The sequence below is a fragment of the Crassostrea angulata genome, chromosome 3, assembly GCF_025612915.1.
Source record: "Crassostrea angulata isolate pt1a10 chromosome 3, ASM2561291v2, whole genome shotgun sequence".
Lineage (NCBI taxonomy): Eukaryota > Metazoa > Mollusca > Bivalvia > Ostreida > Ostreidae > Magallana > Magallana angulata.
This window is the reverse complement of record NC_069113.1, coordinates 14,434,410-14,449,391: the sequence shown is the minus strand read 5'-3', so window position 1 is coordinate 14,449,391 and position 14,982 is coordinate 14,434,410. Positions and strand designations below refer to the sequence as shown.

At 31.8% G+C, this 14,982-nt stretch overlaps 1 protein-coding gene across 2 annotated transcripts; it reads left to right on the top strand.

The window, feature by feature from the left end:
• The first annotated feature begins 264 nt into the window (after positions 1-264).
• Positions 265-13,651, top strand: LOC128178641 (uncharacterized). Of its 2 annotated transcripts, XM_052845885.1 has the most exons (9): positions 265-373; positions 1,506-1,564; positions 1,903-2,116; positions 3,128-3,208; positions 8,424-8,516; positions 8,625-8,735; positions 11,993-12,074; positions 12,279-12,345; positions 12,739-13,651. In XM_052845885.1, exons 1-8 carry the CDS (start codon positions 307-309, stop codon positions 12,340-12,342), a joined length of 771 nt encoding a protein of 256 aa, XP_052701845.1. In that variant the 5' UTR covers positions 265-306; the 3' UTR covers positions 12,343-12,345; positions 12,739-13,651. The 2 variants fall into 2 exon arrangements, with proteins under 2 accessions (XP_052701845.1, XP_052701844.1); XM_052845884.1 differs by lacking the exon at positions 8,625-8,735 and having other exon boundaries at positions 8,424-8,498; positions 12,739-13,648.
• Positions 13,652-14,982: the final 1,331 nt, after the last annotated feature.

Here is a 14,982-nt window from a genome sequence, read left to right as displayed (position 1 = left end):
TTTCATGTCATTAGCTTGTCATCATTCATCATTGAAATAACTGTCCTTTACTTATTTGTATTTCATTCTGTCGCGTATTTTTTTGAAAGACAGTGTTTTAGTCTATTTTGTCCAACTCATAATTTACGAAATATCGGACACATTATTAAGCAATTGTGAGAAAAAAAGCTTCATTGTTGAAATGCTATTTTGACGCCCGGGAAATCTTCATCTACGTCTGTACGATCTTATCTCGTTATGACTCATTTCCGTAGACGCAGACCTGTTCTCCGTAATCGAAACATCAGTAGTTGATTTACTTCTACGATGGAGTACAGAGCATTACGAAAGCTTGCAATTGTGTTCGGGCTTGTTATACATGCACAGGCGGAAGGTATGTGAAATTCCTTTTTAATTTTATTTTATGGTCATTTAATAAAATCATAAAATTTGGGAACATGTGTAGTTTGTTTCTGCAATTTAATGTAATCCAGTCTTTTCTATTGTCGCTCATACTGTTATTAGAAAATTAAAATCTTCAATATTTTTTCCATATAATATAAGTGTGTTTGTTTCAGTGTTAACAATTTCATGTGTTTTTTAATGTTGATATCGGTCGTTTATGTTCTTATTTTTTATAATCCTTGAAGTTTAAATAATTCTTATGTAAATTGAACAAGGAACAGTACAAACGAATTACATTAGTCATGGACTTGAATAAAAAACAAAATTGTAATTCCTTTAACCTACTTTGGGGATCTATCAATTGTTTATTAAATCTTTTTATCCTATAAAATTTTATTAGAAAATACTCAATTTTGAAAGAAAAATGAATAGGTAATTGAACTATGTAAGAATTAAATTAGAAACAGAGCTTGTGATTTTGTGGTTTTATCTCTATTAAATCATAGACTTTTGCTCAACACTGCAGATTTCTTTTCTCGGAAATGACTAGGTTGGCCGCTTACGTAAACGATGTGGCAAGCTGGGTAAACATTAAAAAGAAACTCGACGAGTCGTTAACCTTTGATGATAAAAATCCCGTAATTGTGAACTTTTTACACTTCCCTAGGGTTTGTCAGATTTTTAAAAACTATTTATACATCTTATTTGTTTGTGGTTCTTTTAAAATAAGCATTTGTTTATATAATATGGTACTTCAACCTTCAAAAGTAAAATTATTTAAAGAAAAATGCATGTGAAATACATCAATACACGTGACAAAATTGATTACAAACTGTTTCAACTAGATGGTCTTACAAATGACGTATTTAAATTTTTCGAACCATGCAATATGCATAGACAGTTTCAAAAATGCCACCTTTGCACTGGCAAAATTATCCGGCACAGTGTGTTATATATATATATATATATATATATATATATATATATATATATATATATATATATATATATATATATATATATATATATATAATACTGACATCCTTGGTCAGGATTTACACGACTGTTCATTTATATATTGCCAAATAATTATTGAGCCTTATATATTGATCTTTTTAAAGAATTTTTAGTCGGAACAACTCTCAAGCTGCCTTGCAACATACCTGAGTCTTTCTCAGAGGTAAATTTTCTTTTCGTTCTATATGCAGTATATAAGACATGATCCACTATGGTAATAAAATTTCATTCATTTAAGAATGAACTCTGCATCATTTTATCATATAATGCCTGAGTACAGGCACTTTTTGTAAAAATAAAAGTTCACCCTGCAGCTAGGGTTATAATTTCACTACAGGGTAAACTTTTATTGAAGAAACGAGTATCTTTGACCCTGAGCATGATTTCTGTTTTTTTTCTATCTTTTCATTTTTCGTAGATGCATGCATACTAGTGTACAATACACGATTGTGTTATGCCAAAGTTAGAGAACACATAGAACTGTTTACTGTACCTATCTAGTTCACATGGGATAAATCGGCAACGTTGATAGCGGAAGTGAAGAAAGGCACTGCATCGATGGCGACGGATCCAAGAGTAAGCGTCGACACAAAGGAGAATCTCGGGGAATTATCCATCCGGAACATTGTTGAACACGATGCCGGGGAGTATTCTTGCACCGTGGAGTTTTCTAATCGGCTGCCACAAACCACTACATATACAGTCTACATTGTTGGTAAAACTTTCATGGTTTGATTTATGTTTGGAATTTCATGTAAAATTATTTTGATCTAAGTATAAACAACACATAGAATTAAATTTGTGTGCGAAATATCAGCTATTCTCTAAAGTTAAATCAATTGATATGTAGCAAATTTGATTTACACCGAAGTTTGAAGCATGAAATATGACAATAATAAACTGTCAACCATCTCAAAAATCCATAAACGAAATACAATTCTAAACCAGAGCAACACGGACCTCTAAAAAGATAGAGGTTGGATAAGGTGCCTAGGAGGAGTAAGCATCCAGTCCTGACCGGTCACACCCGCCGTGTGTTTTTTGTCGTAATCGGGAAATAACCCGGAAAAGTCCGTAGACAATTCGGTGATTAATTAAAGTCTAACAATTAGTATGAAAAATCAGTCAGCATGCGACCCAGTGGAAAAATGTATGTGCTGACAAAATCGTTGTATCGACCATAGAACTTACGGAAAGATGACTTCAGACGAGACCTTTGATAGTCCTGTTTTATCGACGTGTTTTTCAGTAGCTTGCCTTGCCATAGAAATTGTTCATACGAAGAGCATGCCCTTGTATATCGAATTAACTGAGAGACAAAAAAACCACAGAGTTAATGCTGGTGTTAGGCATCATCTAAAAAATATCTAAGAATATCGATTGCCACAGGTGTTGTACAAATTTCCTTATATATTTTTGACACCTAATGTGTCATATTTCTCTGATAAACTTTTAAAAAATCGAATGTTAAGAACAAAAAAAAATGCTAAAAAAATCGTTAATCTCTTTGCACAAAAATACCTACCTAAAATAGTAAGAAGTGGAAGATGAAAGTTTTTCACAATTCAATGTATCATAAAGGTTGGTTAGGGTCTTTCTTCGCCTGTAGATTGATTAATTAAATGTATGTACATCTATTTAAGTTACATTTACATGTGTTTTAGTTGACTTTTATTAATCAATTGCTTAAACTGATTATATTACAAACATGATAACTTTTTTTCAGACTCAACAAGTAAACCACCGAGCACGACTACGAGTACGAGAGTGGCTCTAAGTTCAACAGTCTCGACAGACTCCACTTATGGTAAACCGATCATGTTATTAAAATACAAACTGTTCCTCTTTGAAGTGAATTGTAATAACAGATGTGAATCTGCTTTTATATAGGCACAGAAACACTCTCCTATAGAAAAGGGAAAGACATGCAAAACGTTGTACCTGCACTAACTAAAGAAAGTTCGGGAATATTGTATATGAAATTTTAAAGTTTTAAAACCCTATTGCACAACTATAGGGCAACCCCCTTCATACCCCAAGATACATATATGACGTGTCTATTCATTAAACCATAGGAAGATTTCTTGGATCTATGTTCTTTAGGAGTGATAAACGTCAGTTTTCTGCTACTATATTTGACTCCCTGGTTGAAATATGTTGAATTACTTGACAAAAAGAGGCATGATTAAAACAAAAGGTATTTGTGCAAAAAACGGGAGAAGGTTCATGAAAATGGAAAAACATGATGCATGATAAAATTGAAAGAAAAGGCAGAAGCCTTCAAATCTTTATGAGAAAATTCATGTTTTATGCTTTTATATCAAACGCCTTTAACTTACCTTGTATTGAAGTCGGAGCACAGGCCATGCAAATACGTTGAGTTCATGTTCTTGAATTATATTACATTTATTACGAAATTGGGATTTTTTTACCGATGAAGATTGAAAGCGTTTAATACATGTTTTGCAAAGTATTTAGAAGGCCCCAGTTTATTTAACTTCATACACAGTCTATCCAGTTGAAACAAAACTCGTGACTTGTTGATAACGATCTCTGATATTTCAGGGGGAACTTTAACCTAGTGTGGGGCTCAGCTAAAAATTTGATTTTATCAGTTAGATAAGCAATTCGTCAGTTTCATAGAATAGAATACAAATAAAATGTTTTTTTGGGGGCAACCTTATTGAAAGGTACAAAGGGTTGCCTTAATACATATACCGGTAATTTATAATTATTCCGTTTATTAAGGACATGCATGACACATTTAAAACCGACAAATTGTACAGGTTTGAGATGACTGTGTTTTTATATTACCGAAAGTATTTAACATTAAATTCAAATAGCTCTACGTTTTAAGCAATTTTTGAAATAGTTCTAATCGGAACAACTTACAACGTTCCTGCTTCATTCTCGGAGGTAAATTTTTCTTCTGTTTCTATTTATAAAAATACTACCGGCTGTGTTAATATCAATTTTGTAAATTTTAGAATGCGCTCTGCTTAGAATTTTGATAATTTATAATACCTCAGCCCAGACAGTTGTTTCTGAAATAAAAGTTCATCATGCAGGGTTATTTTCATACTGTAGGGTGAAGAGGGACAAGTTTATGTGTGCCGCATAAAAATTCTGCGTTTAAAATTTAAAAAAAAAATCCGTTTTTTATGCATGCATATACATTGACGATTGCATTGAGCCAAATATGGAGAAAACGTTTTAATTCGTAACAAAATTTTATCTAGTTTAAATGGAAAAAGTATTCAACGGGGATAGGAGATGTAAAGAAAGGCAATCCACATATTGCGATCTCGGACCCCAGAGTTAGCGTCGAGACAAACGAAAATCTCGGGGAATTATCCATCCGTGACCTATTTGCCCACGATGCCGTGGACTATCGAATCGTGGAAATTTCCGATAAGCTGCCTAAAACCACTTGATTTACAGTCTACGTTGTCGTTTATACTTTCAATCAACTTTTTTTCATGCAATTGATTTAAAATTTAGAATAAAATTGAAAATCATTTTTTAACTAATGACGAACAACACAAAAGACTGCAGATAACAGAGAAAAACACAAAGAATTAAATTTATTGTATGAAACATGAACTCTTCTTTAAAGTTAAATCAATTAGCAATAATGAAGCGATTTCTGATTTACATCGAAATTTGAAGTGTGGAGTTACTGTTAGCGTTAGGCATTATCTTAAACGGATATCTAGGAAATACGATCGTCACACCTGTTATAGTAGTGTAAATACGTTTTAAAAAAAATTCTGTATAATAATGATTTCCGTTGTATATGTCATTTCTTATATATATCGCACGATTTGGTACAACCAAAAAAATCCCCCTCCAAAAAATTGGTTAAATTAGACCATAAGTGTCTTTTCAACTTCAAAAAACCTTAATATTATGAATTAAATGAAATGCTGAAAAATGTAAAACACTTTGCACTAAGATACATAGCTGAGAAATAAAATAAAATGTTAAAGTTTTTCACATTTCAGTGTTTTGAGGCGTTAGCATGAGGGTAGGTATTCTTTCTCTCAGACATAACCTGTAGACGCTTCGATTTAAATGATTAATTATATACAGACGATTAAGTTGACGTTAATTAATCAATTGCTTAAGGTAATTATCCATAAGTCACAAAACAACTTCTGTTGTAATTCACACGTTATTAGTTTTTGTCCGTACCCGATCTAATTGAGTAGATCTATTTAACAAAGAAACCAAGCTGACCTAAAAAAATTTTGAAAACAAATTTATTAAAAATGCTGACAACTGCAACCAATTATTAGGTCACCTGAGTAAACTCAGGGGAGCTATTGCTACCCGTTTTCGTCCGTCGTTGTGCCTCGTGCGTCGTGCGACGTGTGTTAACAATTTTACATTTTTAACTTCTTCTTAAAAAATACAAGGCTGATTATTACCATTTTTGATGTTTGGCATTGGAATCTAAATTGTGAAATTCATGGCTCTACCACCCCCGGGACGCAATATGAGGGGCCAAATATGCAAAAAAAAGCCAACTTTTCAAAAATCTTCTACTCTACTTCCACACATGTGAGGAAAAAAACTGGTTGCATAGTTTGGATGTCCATGAAGCCCTCTACCAAAATTGTGTAATTCATGGCCACTGGGTCAGGGGTTCTGGGTCTAGGGTGGGGCCAATATGCAATATGGCCGTATAGTAAAAATGTATCAAATCTTAGAAAATCTTCTTCTCTACTACCATATGTATTTGTTAAAAACTAAATGCGTTCTTGTGATGTCCATGAAGCCTTCTACCTAAATTGTGAAATTCATGACCCCTGGGTCAGGGGTTCAGGCTCTAGGGTTGGGCCAATATGGCCATATAATAAAAATGTATTAAATATCTTAGAAAATCTTCTTCTCTACTCCCATATATATTTGTTAAAAACTGAGTGCCTGGTTTTGATATCCATGAGGCCCTCTATCAAAATTGTGAAATTCATCCCCCCTGGGTCAGGGGTTCAGGTTCTAGGGCGGGGCCAATGTTGCCATATAGTAAAAATGAATTAAACCTTAGAAAATCTTCTTCTCTACTCTCATATATTTGTTAAAAAACTAAATGCCTGGTTATAATGTCCATGAAGCCCTCTACCAAAATTGTGAAATTCGTGGCCCCTTTGTTAGGGGTTCAGGCTCTAGAAAGGGGGGAGGGGATATGGCCATATAGTGAAAATGTTTTAAATCTTAAAAAAATCTTCTCTACTCCCACACATTTGGGCAAAAACCTGAATGCATGGTTATGATGTCCACTTACTCCTCTACCTAAATTGTGAAATTCATTATTCCCTGGGTCAGGGGTTCATGACACGAGGGGGGGGGGGTATGGCAATATAGTGTTAATGTATATAATGTTAAAAAAATTTCTTCTCTATTCTCACATATCTGTATAAAAACTGACTTATAATTATGTTTACCCGGAAGTCCTCTACTGAGATTTTAATTTTCTTGTCCCTTGGAATATGGGTTTTGACTCTAGGGCAGGGCCAAAATGTATGCATAGGTGTTAATGCATATGATGTTAAAACAATATCTTCTTTACTCCCACAAACCTGAAAGGAAAACTGAATTCATGATTTTGTAGACCAGATCTTTAAGTTTTTCGTCAAAATTATAGGTTTCACAATTCTTTTTGAAAGATTTCAGGCAGGGAGCTGGTCCTCATTAAAAATTTATAATTTTTTTTTACTCCAGAATGAAACCTGATAATAAAATGCATATATGAGACTCCTTGACAAGTTTGTGTATAGGTTATATGCTACTCAAATGACCATTAAGGCCAATTGGCCTCTTGTTATATAATCGACGGAATAAAAACATGAATGGGTTGTGTCGGTTGCGTATTCTTTTTTAAAAACAAAGACCGCATATTTTTTTCCGGTATAAACATCATTAAGCAGTTAGGTTGAATTTAATCCAAATCTTTGAACAAATCCCTGAACTATATATACACATTCAAAATGAAATCCTGACCGAGATTGATTCCAGTGCAATAAGGGAGATAAATACACAAAGGGGAATAATCTGCCGTACTTGATAAAGCAATATCATATAAATTCAATTCGCTTAGCAACGAGCATGAATATATTTTCCCCAAAAATTGTTATTAGATATAATAATTATAATATTAAAATAATACGTTGAAGAAAAGTTATTTCATTTTTAGAATAGTCTCTAAAACTAGTAAATATACCTTAATTGAAGTTTTGTCTGGCAAGCATATCAGGTAATTAGCATCTTCCGGGTATTTGATCTCGATCCATAATACTTACCGGTATTAAAACAAATCCATCTTATGACCTTATGTGATTTATATAATACAGATTGATCAGCGGTTTGTTCAGTTATGTTTTCTTTTTTATCAAAAAGCTAAATATACTTAGAGAGATGAAATGATAAAACTATGCAAAGTTTTATTTCTATGGAACTTTCTTCAAAATATATATTTTAGTGAATTTTACCAAAAATATGTCTATTGGGATCCTAAAAAGGGTAATTTTATTGTCTATTTATTTATAGCCTTAATGGGTAAACATTATCATTATTTAAGCGAATTTTATAGGTAAATAAAATTGTAAGAGATTAAATTCTCTTTGAAAATTGTTAATTTTCATCTCATTTTTAAGTAGATTTACTTACTTTTTAATAAATAAGCAAGTGTACCATTAAAGTATTTGTTTTGAAATATAAATTTGGTCATTTTACATAGGATATAGGTCAAAAATGATATTGGAAAGTCAAATTTCAGCCTTAGGTTAATATTCTTAATATATAAAATAGCAGCATTTTCCGCAATCGATTTTATTTTTAGCAACTGTCCAAGGTTATATAATACCGATGAACCAGCCAGCTGGGTAAAACTTGATAAAATATACCCAGATACGTATACATGTTTGAGAAATTTGAAAAAATTCTGTAGGCGTTTTATTTATGTGGTAGGGTATGAATCATTACCTTAAGCTCATATTATTACAAGCATGATATTTTTTCAGACTCAACAAGAAAACCACCGAGCACGACTACAAGTACGAGAGTGGCTCAAAGTTCGACAGTCTCGACAGACTCAGGTACTCAAAGCACCAATGGTAAACCGATCATATTTTTAAGAATATCAATTGTCCGTCTTTCAATTTAAATATAAAACCAGGTTATGCATTCGCTTTTATTCAAACTGGCATAATTCTCCGGCACAGTGTTATATACATATATTCTATTGACAAGTAAACCACCGAGCACGACTACGAGTACGAGAGTGGCTGTAAGTTCAACAGTCTCGACAGACTCGGGTACTCAAAGCACCAATGGTAAACCGATTATGTTTTAAAAAAAACAACTCTTTGTCTTTCAATCCAAATATTAAATTAGATTATGCATCCATTTTTTATTTATTCGTAGAACCGCTGTCTTTTAAAATGTTCTCTCTGTGTTTCATGTGGAAAAAGCTTGGAGATAGATAAAGTCCACTTATGCATCCTCCATAGGCGGTAATGTTAATGTTCGGATTCAGGGCGCCTGTAAAGTGCGAAACGAAATCGAAACGAAACGAAACCAATCGAAACGAAACCAATTGAAACGAAACGAAACGAAACGGAATTTAAACAAAACTAATATCAATTTTGACTACATAAAAGTGAAAATAAATTCATTGAAATTAATTTTTGAACCATAAAATATAACTACCTGTATGTTTCAGATTGCCGCTGTAAATTTTTGAGCAGATTATACGAAATTTGCAAAAGTTATATAATTATGTAAATAACTGATGTACATTCCTATACCTTTTAATGTTTCTAATTTGTTTCATTAAATGATATTCAAACGTTTAGAGAGAGAGAGAGAGAGAGAGAGAGAGAGATGGCTTGAAACTTATCAGCGACATCACATAGCAAAATATATACGCAAGTTTGGGAGATAGATAGAGAAAGAAAAAAGAAAGAGAGAGATAGAGATATGATGATGATGATGATGATGATACTGAAGGGGACATTCTAACAACAATTTTCTTTCTATGGATTTGAATTATTGTAAAAATGAAACGATCGAATACAATGTAATTTAGAGCATAATGGTTGGTTACCAGTTTCTAGCATATAATAAGAATTGTTTTAATATGTATTGCATGAATTTGGACGTCGTAATTTGACAAAATTAACTTGCAATTACAAAGAGGGTTTTTTTTTCCTGTGTATTACCTTAAATCAAACATAATCCCCTCTTTCTCTCCCTTTCACACCGAAGCACATTTTATTTGATTCATTTTTACAATATTTCACATCAATATAAAAAATTCGTGTGGTTGGAATGTCTCCGTTAATACTGTAAACGTACTATATTTATGGTGTACACTATTTGGCGGAATATAATTTTTCAACAAGTTAGCATGGATTTGGATTAGCGCATTTCTGTATTTACCTTTGTATCTACTTATATATTTAACATTTGGCAATGCACTTGATTTTGCGGACGCCGTTTTCCGCCTAAAACGCAAAATAGAATACACAACCAAAGGACTAAGGACAGTTTTTTAATACGTTTTCAGTATAATCATCTTTATATTGCAAGTTAATTTTGTCAAATTACGACGTCCAAATTCATGCTATACATATTAAAAATATTCTTATTATATGTTAGATATGGTAACCAACCAGTATGCTCTAAATCACATTGTATTCGATCGTTTCATTTTAACAATATTTCAAATCGATAGAGAGAAAATTGTTGTTAGAATGTCCCCTTCAGTATCATCATCATCTCTCTCTCTCTCTCTTTCTTTCTTTCTCTCTCTTTCAAACTTGCGTATATACTTTGCTATGTGATGTCGCTGATAAGGTTAAAGGCATCTCTCTCTCTCTCTTTCTCTCTCTCTCTCTCTCTCTCTCTCTCTCTCTCTCAACGTCTGAATATATATTATTTAATGAAACAAATTAGAAACATTAGAAACATTAAAAGGTATAGGAATGTACATCAGTTATTTACATAATGATATAATACTATTTGAATCATTTTTACAATATTTCATATCGATATAAAAAAAATCGCGTAGTTGGAATGTGTCCGTAAATACTGTAAACGCACTATATTTAGGGTGTACAATATTTGGCGGAATATACTTTTTCAACAAGTTAGCATGGATTTGATTTAGCGCATTTCTGAATTTACCTTTTTATCTACTTATATATTTTACATTTGGCAATGTACTTGATTTTGCGGACGCCGTTTTCCGCCTAAAACGCAAAATAGAATACATAGCCAAAGGGGTAAACAGTTTTATAATACGTTTACAGTATAATCATCTTTATATTACAAGTTGATTTTGTCAAATAACGACGTCCAAATTCATGCTATACATATAACAACAATTCTTATTATATGTTAGAAACTGGTAACCAACCAGTATGCTCTAAATCACATTGTATTCGATCGTTTCGTTTTTACAATATTTCAAATCAACAGAAAGAAAATTGATGTTAGAATGTCCCTTTTAGTATCATCCTCATATCTCTATCTCTCTCTTTCTTTCATTCTCTCTCCCAAACTTGCGTATATACTTTGCTATGTGATGTCGCTGATAAGTTTTAAGGCATCTCTCTCTCTCTCTCTCTCTCTCTCTCTCTCTCTCTCTCTCTCTAAACGTCTGAATATCATTTTTATCATTTAATGAAACAAATTAGAAACATTAAAAGGTATAGGAATGTACATCACTTATTTACATTATTATATAGTTTTTGCAAATTTCGGATAATCGGCTTAAAAATTTACAGCGCCAATCTGAAACATACAGGTAGTTATATTTTATGGTTCAAAAATTTATTTCAATGAATTTATTTTCACTTTTATGTAGTCAAAATTGATATTAGTTTTGTTTAAATTCCGTTTCGTTTCGTTTCGATTTTTGGTTTCGTTTCGTTTGATTTCGTTTCGTTTCGATTGATTTCGTTTCGTTTCGATTGGTTTCGTTTCGTTTCGTTTGATTTCGTTTCGTTTCGTTTCAATTTCGTTTCGCACTTTACAGGCGCCCAATAAATATATATTCTCTCTGCAAGTATAGGAAATATTTTACTTAAAGGCACTGCTTTGTTGTACTACCGATTCTAAAAATAGTTGAAGGGATATACGCAAATAGTTAATCTAATTGTAGGCTTTAACAAATCACAGATGAGTATTTTATATACCAAACTTGGTACATTGTTAGCCTCAAAGAATAAATGATTTATATTGCTATGATGTTAAAGGTCAAATCATTATGTACATTTAAAAAATAAATAGCATATTAAAAGAACATGATTGGTTACGTGATCAGGTCCTGTGAAGCCTGTATTGATTTTCAGAAAATTTGATCAGATACATGTACCAACCATGTTCATATTCCGGTGAACTTTTCAACATTGTTGTTTATTACCTTTATTTACGTTTGAGAAAGACGTCCTTAAAAAGTTCGCACAGAAAGAACGTTTTTTGTTTTTCTATAGGTTCATAGAAAGGAATATGTGAATAGTTGATCTTTTAATATTTTCAGGAGGGAGGTGTTGTCGATATGAACCTTCATTTTTTTCTTTTGTAGAAAGAATTTGTTGCTGCCCCTGCAACACTCTCCCAAAAGATCTTGCAGAAGAAGTGGAAAAAATGAATTTAAAAATTTTGGCGTAATTTTTTTTTACATGCATTATTGTAAAAAAAACAACCTTCCCTTTAAAAGAAAATTCATCTGATGTTAACATTAAAAGTCAAAAACATTATTACAAACTGTTATTTCCGATTGTTGTATTTAAAAAAGTAACTTTTTGCAAAAAAAAACCCAAATACCTAGGACCATTGTTTTAAATTTCCTCCATTTTTATCGTGTCTAGATACAACGAGTGGTTTATAAGCTGGTGGGAAAATCACAGAGACCGAATAGGTTCGAATCCCTGAACGGTTGGTTGGTTTTATATTTTTTAATCACATGAAATGTTTGTATTTCAATAACATTGAAACAAAATTAATGTCAGAATAAAGTTTTTAAACGCTTGTCAATCTATTATTTTGCATAAGTGTTTAATTTTGTTCTAAGTTACTTATTGTGTAAAATTCACGTAACAAATATGAATAGTTTACACTTTCCTCCAAGCAAGGGGCTTTTAACAACGTACGCATCAATGAAGAGAGTTTGAGGGGGGGGGGTATTATTCTGTTTTCAAAGATACATGTACAGAACAGGTAGTTGAAAGCAAAAAATTATTCAAAAAGTAAGAATCAGCGATATAGCATTTAGGTTCAAAATAAAAATCAAATATGTACGGATAACTTTGTTATGTTGTGTTTATCTAGATCAAGCTCAGATAAAAATACGCGATGAGATGATTACTACAATCAAGAGAAAACAAAGAGGAAGACCCAGAAACGGATCCATTTATGAAGCTCCAAATAATACTATTTCAATACGCTGGCTTGTAAAATTCATATTGTATTGTGTTTACAATAATTCAGAAAATATGGTTATCATCATAATTATATTTATAAAGATTGAATGGCGAGATGAAAAAGCAGATAAAATGCTGTGTATAGTTTCCCATGTAACTGTAAATCGTAGCTCTGTCTCAATGCGTTATTGTTTTATTTTTGAATGTGTTCAGAAACGGGACAACTGACTCCATCATTCTCATTTAATATGTATATACTGTAACTATGTACGTGGTTTGTTCCTGGCTTAAATGTAAAAAAAAAAAACAGACGGACATTTTCGGTAGCATACAATATCATATTGCTGTGTGTATGTGAGAGAGATATAAATAAAATTATATGTATATATTTAAAGTTGTTATTTAGCTATAATTTCGTTTTGTTGGTTTCATGTCATTATCATGTTATCATTCGTCATTGAAATACTGTCCTTTACGTATTTGTATTTCATTATGTTGTATATTTTTATCAAACTCAGAATTTACGAAATATCAGACACGTGATTAAGCAATTGTGAGAAAAGTCGATCTGAAATATGAATAGCATTGAAAATATCAAATGTGAATATTCAATATAATTAACACTTTCATGTTAATGAAAATAATTCTCATTAGTTTAGAAAATAATGTTAAACAAAATACTTGATGTGAAATGAAGTGCATTAACTATAGTATGTATAAATGTTCATATCAAGTAAATGTTGTTCATTGTATTTCAGCAAGTAATGAAAAAATGCATCAACGTCCTAATGTTTAAACTTTGTATATTTTACATATCAGACAAGTAATAAAAGTTTTTACACGACAACACGAAAAGCAAAGCTAGAATCGTGAAATAATTAATTTCCCCCTCTTATTGCGAATCGACTCGTTCTGATTTGGACAGATTTCTTCGCCAAATCGTAATTTCATGTCTTCAAATTTGATCCCTTATACGTTAGCTTGTCGCGGTTAAAATTGTGGTACCTGTTTGTCTCATTCTGTTTGTCTTCTTTTAAAAAAAACCATGTAATGTAGTAAACTTCCCACAGTTAAGGTCAACTTCTATTAAATGATTCCAGACTGTCTTTTTGGTGCTAGAACCATTATGACGTCACAATTTACTTGATGAGCATTTTCCCGTATTTTACGGCTTTAAAGGAATTATGTAGAAAATAAATTCAATATATTTGGAGAGACTGTAGGCATTCTAGATATATTTCATTAATCAAAAGTGGACAAAACTCCAAGATTTGTTTCTTTTATCCTTCATATTTCATAGAAAATAATTGTTTAAAACATGATTTTTCTGTGTATTTACCAAAAATTTATGCCCCGGTACACCCTATGAAACAAAGATATTGTTATGAAGCATCATTAAAAGAGCTTATATCTTGAATATCATAAACCTGTAGGCACCTTTCATTTACTAGATCTTGACCTTATTTTTGAAATATTTCTATTTTTTTTTATAATTTGTCTGCACCGCTTGGTGTGTCATAGGACCGACGACATCCAAAAATAAGCATTCAATTCTTATATTCATATTTTCATACTGATGTCTATTTGTATGAACTATTGTGTATCGCCGCAATATAGCCATTATTTAGGCTTTTAGCCAGGGATATTAAACATACATGGGACAGCCATATAAACATGTCATTTAGTTACTTCCGCGACAAAAAATATAGTGACAAAACTGAATGGAAAAAAATCTTTTTTATTAAGGAGTAGACATATATTAATGATTGTATTTCAAAAGTACATATCAATTTGGATATATAAGATTCATGTTCTTTTTTCATTTTACAAAAAAAATTATCCTCAAAACACGTGGAGACGTTTATTTTTGTGCGCATGGCGCATGAATAAGCCAATTGTGTTATTATAGAAAATTGAACGTCGTAGATTTCCAATGCAAACATAAGGGGAAATATTGACTGATTGTATTTGATGTTAAGCTAACGAAGGACTCTTTACGGAAACGGGTTTAGATTTGTTTTAATATGGCAGTTTGAAACTAGCTTGTAATAAAGTTGAAATAACCCTACAATTTGGCATTAAAAGCATTGTGAATGATAATTTCATTTTGCATAGTTGAAGCGGGTTAGACATCTGGATATTTTTATTTTAA